The sequence below is a fragment of the Mangifera indica genome, unplaced genomic scaffold (assembly GCF_011075055.1).
Source record: "Mangifera indica cultivar Alphonso unplaced genomic scaffold, CATAS_Mindica_2.1 Un_0080, whole genome shotgun sequence".
NCBI classification, from domain to species: Eukaryota; Viridiplantae; Streptophyta; class Magnoliopsida; order Sapindales; family Anacardiaceae; genus Mangifera; species Mangifera indica.
Window position 1 is genome coordinate 27,054 of NW_025401172.1, and position 9,392 is coordinate 36,445.

General features: G+C 32.8%; 1 protein-coding gene and 1 long non-coding RNA gene across 3 annotated transcripts; one reads left to right on the forward strand and one right to left on the reverse strand.

The window, feature by feature from the left end:
• The first annotated feature begins 791 nt into the window (after positions 1-791).
• On the forward strand, positions 792-2,619 carry LOC123207471 (transcription factor MYB61-like). Its single transcript, XM_044624933.1, has 3 exons — positions 792-1,075; positions 1,175-1,304; positions 1,395-2,619. The coding sequence occupies exons 1-3, from the start codon at positions 943-945 to the stop codon at positions 2,410-2,412; spliced, it is 1,281 nt and encodes a 426-aa protein (XP_044480868.1). The 5' UTR covers positions 792-942; the 3' UTR covers positions 2,413-2,619.
• A 3,260-nt stretch (positions 2,620-5,879) lies between these two features.
• On the reverse strand, positions 5,880-8,025 carry LOC123207472. 2 transcript variants are annotated; one of them, XR_006500358.1, is made up of 4 exons: positions 7,877-8,025; positions 7,697-7,770; positions 6,682-7,237; positions 5,880-6,151 (listed from the first exon to the last, which is right to left on the reverse strand). It is a non-coding gene; the product is annotated as an uncharacterized LOC123207472 (long non-coding RNA). The 2 variants fall into 2 exon arrangements; XR_006500357.1 differs by having other exon boundaries at positions 7,697-7,773.
• Positions 8,026-9,392: the final 1,367 nt, after the last annotated feature.

Sequence of the window (9,392 nt, forward strand, 5' to 3'; positions counted from 1 at the left end):
TGGAAATTATTTTGAGGGGACGGCTAGCCGACTAACAGGAAAAAAAAAAAACTACTTAAAATAAATATTCAATGTATTTAATTAAAAGCTCAAGAGGGATGAATAATTATTGCTTCTAGTTATAAAAAAATTGATTGCAAAGATGCCAAATTTGAAAGTGTTAGATAATGATGGAAATTTCTTGTTCCAAAGAAAGTTTTCCATTTTGAAATTTGCCGCTATTTTTGTATATAGAATCTTAGAATAGACTTTGTTGAAATATAGCATTGCTTTCAAAATAAAAATTAACCATAAAGGCCATACATCTTATGGTAAAAATAAAAAATCCTCTCTGCTTGTTTTAGTTGTGACTTCTATTGGCCGAATCAGCTTACGAAATATAATACAAGTAATATTATGTGTATATATTTTTGAATATCCGTGACCACTCTCTATATCATCTCTAACTTTTACATGGACTAATTTGCAAGTTTTAGTCTCTACCCTGAATTATATATCAGGAAAATGCCCAACCAATGCAGCTAAATTGCATGAATTCTCAAGCTTTTGGTCAAGACATTTGCAATGTAAGTCAAATTATTGGAGCTCTTCTTCATCTCCATCATCATAATAGATGTCTGCCTCTCCAATTACATCCTGGCCGTCCATCACACACATAGACCCCACAGTGCGGTGGTCCCCACCTGCTGACATGGACCAACCAATGAAGAGGGAGAACACAACTCAGACAGAGATGATATATAAATTTAGAAACCATAATCTACTTTCAGTCTCTCCTCTTGAATGTGACTTTGTATCTCTTTGAGTCACTTCTTCCTATTAATTTGATTCCCCACCACCACCCCTCCTGCTACTTCATTTTATTAACCTCTCTCTCTCTTCTTTCTTCACAAATTCCACCACCCTTTTGCTCATACTCCATTGCATAAACTTGGAGTTGACATGGGAAGGCATTCTTGCTGCTACAAGCAAAAGCTGAGGAAGGGCCTGTGGTCTCCTGAAGAAGATGAGAAGCTTCTGAATTATATTACCAAGCATGGACATGGATGTTGGAGTTCAGTCCCCAGGCTTGCAGGTAGAAGAAGAACAACTACTGTTTTTTTTTTTTTTGGAATGCATTGCACAGAATTAAGGACTGTTTAGTTTACTTTTGAGGTTGTAATTTTGGCTGCAGGTCTTCAAAGATGTGGGAAGAGTTGCAGGCTGAGATGGATTAATTATCTGAGGCCTGATTTGAAGAGAGGAGCATTTTCACTTGAGGAAGAGAATTTGATAATTGAACTGCATGCAGTGCTTGGAAACAGGTTTATTTTGAGGATTAATGAGTTGAATATCCATTTTTGTTTAATTTTGTGGTTTAGTTGTTTTAATTTGTTGTTGTTTGGTGCTATCAGATGGTCTCAGATTGCAGCTCAGTTGCCAGGGAGAACTGATAATGAGATTAAGAATTTATGGAACTCTAGCATTAAGAAGAAGCTGAGACAAAAAGGCATTGACCCCAACACTCACAAGCCTCTCTCTGAGGTTGAGAATGATCCAGAAAAGAAATTTACAAGCAATGACAAAACCTCTGAAGATTACTCCAATGAGCCTGCAGACTTGAAACCTCCTCCTTTTTCTTCAGAAAGACACTACCCTCCAGAAGTTTCTTTGAATATGATCAGCAACAGCAGCAGCAGCAACAACTTGTCTACTAATCCTCACACTCAGGAATTTTTTCTGGATAGATTTGGTGGTGCCTCCAACGATACTGCTACCAGAAGTTGCAGGCCGGATTTGGCAGGTTATTTCCCTTTCCAGAAGTTGAATTATGGGCCTAATATTGGCTTGTCAGTTAACGTGAATTCATCGATCTGCTTCAACCAGAATTCCTCCTCTTCTGATCAGATGATTTCCGAGTTTAATTCTGATATGACACAAACCAGTCTCCCTTCCATTTCAGCTTCAATGTTCCAAACTCCAATTCACATAAAGCCTTCCATTAGTCTTCCTTCTGAGAATCCTCCTAGTGATATCAGTGGAGTCCAAAACTGGGAAGCTAGTTGCTTCAGTAACCATTGCAGCACCAGCAATGGAAGCACTAGTAATAGCATTGAATTGCAAAGCAACAATTCTTTCTTTGAGAGTAACACCGCTGCTTTTTCGTGGGGACTAACAGACTCTGGAAAATCTGGTGATCAAGAAGACATCAAATGGTCTGAATATTTCAACACACCATTCTTCCTTGGGAGCACAATACAAAGCCAAATCCCTCAGCCTGTGTACAGTGAAGTTAAACCAGAAGCACCCTTTATATCAGATGGATCAAGTACCAGTTGGCATCAGAACCAACATCAACAAACTTCACAGGCTTCATATATGCATACTAAAGATCTACACAGACTTTCTGTGGCTTTTGGACAAACCCTTTAGCTTGTAAATTGCTCTTGTATTTAGCAGCTTCAGAGTCTAATAGGGGGAGGGAAGAAAGGATTACACAACTTTTTTCTTCTTTTTTTTTTTTTTTTCTGATGGATTGTAAAAGGTGTCTTCTTGTTACAGGTGTGTGCCATAGAATTTTCTTTTGATTTTGTAAATTTTTTTATACAAAAATCTTCCATATTTGTGATTGAATATCAAGAATAAGTCTTTTTTTTTTTTTCTGGATTCAAAGCTATACTTTTTCTCTTCTTTTATCAGAAAACTATAAAAAGGGCTGATTCTAAGATTGAATTTAGAATTATCCACAAGGCTTTAATAAAGTTGCCTTGTTCATTACCTTTTAAAGTTGAAGCTGATGAAGATTGTGACTCTCTTTGTTCCTGGGACTCAGTTACTTTAATACTCGCAATCTCTTTCCATTTGATCGTTTTCACATTGAACAATACATTAAAATTTCATATGAGCTTTCCCTTATGCAAAATTCAAGGGACCATTTCTCTTAATTGGTTGTCTATCATTGTCCCCTAACAGATGGTGATAGTTTTTACTTTTTTACAGCCTTTAAGTCACTTCCCTCTCTCCCAATGGTCCATCACAGTACGACAGAAACAAATATTCTACTCTTCTATTGGTTTACCTTCTCTTACCATCTGTTCAATTTTCCTTGTTGCCAATCACCATTTTTTCTTAAACTAAAGCAAAATACAGAAAGAATGCACCACTAATATTAATCTACAAATTGAAAAAACTTAAACTATAAGTATTAGTAATAGTTCCCAGCGAGTTAATTGAATCCAGAGGTGACAAAATTCACATGAGGCCATTAGCCATTATGTGCTTGAAGTGGGCAAATTTTACTTTTTACTTCAACAATGTGAGGGGACCATCAGAGGGGCATCTATTCATTCTGAAACTTAATATAAATGGGAAAACACTTACGTAATAATCTTAACTCCAAGAAACTCACTAGAGAATTAATGGATACTAAAGAAATGGTGCAAAGATCTTCTACTTTTATTTTTTTTGGTCACAAAAAAACTTTACTTGAACCAAATCATCTATTTGAGATAGAACTGACCACACCACACAGATGAAATAGTCTAATCATCTTCTACCTTGAGCTTCATAGGGGGTTTTACACAACTTTTAAAGCTAGAGTGGCTTTCAAAGTACAAGCCCTAAGCAAAAGACAGAATCCTTTATGATTTCCCATGTGCACAGCAACCAAAGAAATACTCTTTCTCAATATTATAAGCTTCTTCTTTGCAGACATTGGAGAACGATATTATTAATATTGATGTTGCTATGAATATACAGATACATTTACCTTTTTTATATTGATTTTATATATATATATATGTATATTTATTTATTTATTTATCCTTGTGTGCTCAAACACATGTGAACTAAATTATTAGGCCTTTTCATTGAGGCCCTACAATCTTGAGTGTGGAAAGAATACAAAAAGCATAGCGTTTAGACTTAAGGGGAGGGATTGATGATGAGATACCAGCTTTCCAATGCCAAGTTTTCATTTCTATTAATAATATTTTATGAACTCTACTTTACAAAGCTGAATGTTTTAGAATCTTTGCTTTTCTTTAAACGTATAATAGAGGGCAAGGTTCAAGCTATTGGGCATTAATAATTTATGAGGGAAGAAGATGAGTGCAATGATGATGAAATCATTATAAAAGCAAGGATAATGATACACAAATATAATATGCTGAGGACCTTTTTTAATAGAAAATCAAGTTGAAAAAGACTAGGATTAAACATAGACTATTAATTGTTATCTGATAATTTTTAGAAGTTCTTGATAGAGAAGAAAAATAATAGTTTGATACAAATTGAGTATCAAAAATGTGGAAGAGCAGCACATGATCCTTCTTGTATTGCCGATCTCTAGAGATAACAATTCGACTCACAAAATTGGGTCTTCAACCTATCCCTCTTCGAACGAAAAGAAAATTCTCTAATAAAGATAGAAATAAGGACTAGAATACTTGAAATCCTCACAATCAAAAATACAAATAAAAATTTCCCTGGCTCGTCCCCTCTCCAATTCATCTGCTCTCTTACATAATACCTAAATCGTTACATATTGAATTATTCTCAAAAGTTTTAAATTATTACAAATATGATGTGACATCTACTAAATATTTTATTATTTTTTAGTGGATATGAAGAGAGAAAAGTGTAAGGAATTTTCCCGCTAGAATAGGGAGAGAAAGAATAGAGAATTTTTCAGGTGACAAGGAGATAGGGATTCCGATCATCCTCAAGGAAAGGTTTCTTTTTACAGAGATAAGGATTAACGTATTCAAACCCTATCCACCTTGTTGCTATCTCTACTGGTACCTGGTTTCCAAACTCAGTGAATTTTTACATCTTTGTAAGTCATATTCAAATTCAAATCCACCAGTAATTAAAGCGTAACTACCACATATGGGAATCCCTACAATAATGCTATGTGCTTGGCCTGTTTTGAGCTATTCTGTCAATAGCAGGCTACTTTCTTCTGTACATTTCATTTTGGTCCATACGTTGATTTTGAAACTTGTACTAGAATTATGAGATGATGACTCTCTTGTCTTCATATGATAAACATAGCTAATTTTTAAGACCCCCCTTGGTTTTTATGAAACTCTGTAAACGAAGTTGGTTTAGTTACTGCAAGAGGAATTAATGCAGATTAACTAACAAATCATTTTTTCCATCATTTGAAAGCAATTTGGAATCTTGCAACAATCATTGCTAATGATTTTTAAATCAACTAATTGTTATATAGGAGAACTTAACTTTTTTTCTTTTCCTTGATATAGAAAAATGAAGGAAAAAATATGGTAAAAGATAATTTTAAAAGTTAACAAAACTGATAAAGTATTAGAATTTTTAAAGAGAAATCTGGGTTTGAGTTTTTGTCACGCTTATAAAATCTTAACTTATTTGATGTAATGACTGTGAATCCAATCACTATGACTCAAGTTTACCCATTTAATCGATACGGGTGGGATCCTCGGTTACCAAAATATATATATATATATGGTAAAAGATTATACGGAGGAATTGACTGGCATGAAATGAAATTTTATTGCTGAAGGATCCTACGAGTTAAATTAACTTCTGGGTAAAAGGTTGTCCTTTTCTTGGATTAGTTTAAACACACAAATTCAGAAGGCTAAGCTTCACAGCTCTAGAAATCTCAGAGCAAAGATGATAGTTACCAAAAATATTATATGTGAGATTCTTTTTTAATCTCCAAAACCCTCCCTAGAGGTCATTTGGAAATATATTGGCTTATAAATGCGGAGATCGAAACTCATATTTCATAAAACTAATAAATTCATGTTAAAGTTCAATCCATCATATTTATATATCACTTGTTTTACTCTTTTTTTTATTAAATGTGAGACTCTTTTTTAGTCTCCAATACATAGCAAGTAAACAGCCGTAGCTATGGAAAAGGATTGCTGGTTGCATTTGCATTTCTCAGCAATCCTCTGTTTGTTGTCTCTACTTTCATCCTTGGTTGAATTGTAAGTGCATTTAATGAATGATGGGTAGAATATGGGATACACTTACACATAGACCATTTAAATTGATTCCAACTGATTAAATTAGGCTCTGAAAATTAGATTGGGCAAGTTTTGTCACAAGGGTAAGCACAATCAATGACCTTAACGCCTGTGCAATCAAAATACCAATCTCCAACAGCTATTGCAACCGCCTGCACATTGTCAAATAAAAGAAAATTGGATTTATATGTAACTTATGCTTCGGTTATATCAACCACTAATCAACAATGGGGCGAGTTAAGGCATATACAAGATAAGATACAAGTATTATAATCCCATATGCAAATTCAAAAAGGGCATTCTTTAGGTCTTGAGCTTTATAATGTCCTTTAATGACTAGTAAGAATGCAAGAAAAAAACTAGTCTCCCGTGACCAAATCCAGTTAAGTCAAAACGTAATAGATTTGTTCAACGTGAGTTATCAACAAAACCACTCAATAGATGTGGGTGATTGAGCTAAATTCGATTACTATTGTTTCATTTTATAAGAGGGAAGAAGAAAAATTCAAAAACAATGCATTTGTTATTTTATTGAAGTGGCCTTTCATCTGCAAACAAACAAACAAACAAGCAAACATATAATCAAACAAAATGCATGCCTATTTTAGTAAGGATATATTATATAAGTTTTCATAATTTAGGCTCTTGGAAATCCGTGCATAACTCTTTAGATTGGGCATACCTGGTTACCAACAACAGGAGAATCATTGAGAAACCATGTATCTTGCCTCTCGGATTGGCAGTGAGAAAAACATGAATTTATAAATAAGCCATTCTGTCTAGACATTGAGAAAACTTTGATTGCATTCAACACTTTGGTTCCTGAAGCAGCTTAAAGCACATATAGATGTGAAAGCTCAAAATACTTTCATATTCATACATAATTCACCTTGTAAAAATCTAATCCGTGATGGAGTGCATTTCGCTTGGTTTAACCTGCAACCGTGGTAATAGCCGTGGGGATCTGCTGATGTTCAACCATGTCAATAACATACTATTAATCCCAAAAGAACCATAAAAAGAACATTGACGGCATAAAGCAATAGAAAAGCATTTTTAAAGAGTTGCAGAGTTTTTCCTCCAGAAATTCAATGATTTTATTTTCCTTTTTTCTTACTGGTGATGAAGACTCAAAAAGAATTTATATTACAATCCTCCAACTGAATGAGCCAACTATTTTGCTCCTGAACCATACCCATGATGCAAATGATATCCAGGCAATGTTCCATCTGAACAAACTGTAAGATTCACGCAAACAAGAAGAAAAATCAACTTGGCCAACAAGAGACACTTCAGCATGCAACAGTTAAATTGTCACTAGTCACAAGTCAAAGTCTTCAATAAATATAACCAGAAATTTATAACCAGGTTTACTTAAGGCAACATATTTACATACAAAGATCAACATCTTTGCCAGTGAAAAAACAAACGTGCAATAGAATATAAATGTTCCACTCAGATCATAGAACCAACATTCAGAGAAAAACAAACAAACAAAATTCTGAGCATTAAAATGTGTAGTTCTAGTTGCAATCAATGCTTCCATGACTAAAAACAAATCCAAATCAATAGAATGAAAAACAAGATCAAATTTCAAAAATAGCACAAAAGAAACTAGAAAAGCACAACCCATCTGCAAAAGAAAGTTAACAAAGAATCAGAACACCATTAAAGTAAAAGGTGAAGGGTATGAATACCTGCTCCTTTGGCACCAGCTCCTTGAATGAGAGTGAGGCCACATGAGCACTGTTCAACAACTTGTATTGATCTCCTGCTGTGGCCATAAAAATTGATGTCTTCAAACAATTGACTTAGCACAAATGAGTTAGTCTGAATCTTTCCTAAGAGAAAATGTAACAATGGGAGTTTGAGCTTACCAATTGAATCTCTCCTAAGAGAAAATGTAGCATGAATTGCAAATTTCAAAAAGAGCACACAAGAAGCTGGAAGGGAGCGAAAACATTGACGTCTGGGAAAGAGATTGTCGCTGGAGAGAGGAGATCGAAACCCTAAGGAGAATTTGTCATTTTTCAAACCTTAGGTGAGGTTGAGAGAGAAATTGTTAGGTTTTTAAGTTTAGGATAAAAAATATGATAAATTTTTAATTTTTTAAATATTTTTATTAAATAACGATTTTACCTTTAATAATAGCTACAAAAATCGGTGGGAATAAGTTCTTTGGGCTAACATATATAATTGAACGAAGGTTTTATGCAATGTGGAGCAATCAATACAATTAGGGTTTGGTCAAACAACAAATCATCATAAATGGGATTACAAAGACACAGAAATTAACACCAACCAATAAAAGCAGATGAGGCATGTGAAAGCACTTGCTTCCATAATAACATGCTCCTTTCAACCCACCGACACCTTCAACCTTAAACTACCACCCAAAAAAAAAAAAAAGTATTAAGGAAAGAAAAAGAATGAATGAGTATATATCTGATAGTTATAAATACTATTTTTATATAATTTTAACTACTATTTTTTTATATTTTTTTAAAACTAAATATATTTATAATTTTAACAAAGAGATAATGATTATTAGAAATTTATTTTTCATCGTTAAAACTTTCTAACGATGAAAAATTGACTTTTAAAAATAATTTTTCTTTTATTAAAACCATAAATTTGTTTAATTTTAATGAGAGTATATATAATTGATCACTAAAATCATAAAAATAATACTTATAACAATCAATTATTTATTCACTTATTATTTTTCTTTCGCTAATACTAATTTTTTTTTAAATGATTTAATATCAGTTAGTGTCTACTCTAATATACCATGTTTGTTAGCAGTGTTTATTTAATCATAATATTGTAAAACTCAATGAAAAATTTGTAAAAAATAATTATATATTTAATTACAAAAAAAAAAATTATTTAATGTTATTTGTTATCACAATTATCCCTAAAGAATACCTACATAGTCAAATACTATAATTTCTCATTTATTTTAATATTATAAAGTTCGGTGAGCATCTTAGTTTCGAATTCCAAATCGTAGAGAAAGCCATTTTTTTTTTTAAATAAATGTATAAGTCAAAACGGTAAAATAACCTAAGTTTATCTTATCTTACTATTTCCGTAATTGTTACTATCTATCCTAAATCGTAGAGAAAACAAGTCTACTGTTAATTGTCACAACTTCCTAATTCTATTGCAAGACTAATGTAAAAAATTTAAATTATGTTTAGATTCCAAAATATTAAAAAAAAGAACATGATTACTGTTTAATCTAGATGTCACTAATTTAAGAATAACATTAAGTATAATTAATGAAGTAATTGTCAATTGCAACCTTTACAAAGGATGCTAGCATGTGAAATTGCCTTGCTTTCTTTATTAATCAATTAATTTATGTGTTTTTATGGAAAATTGCCTTCT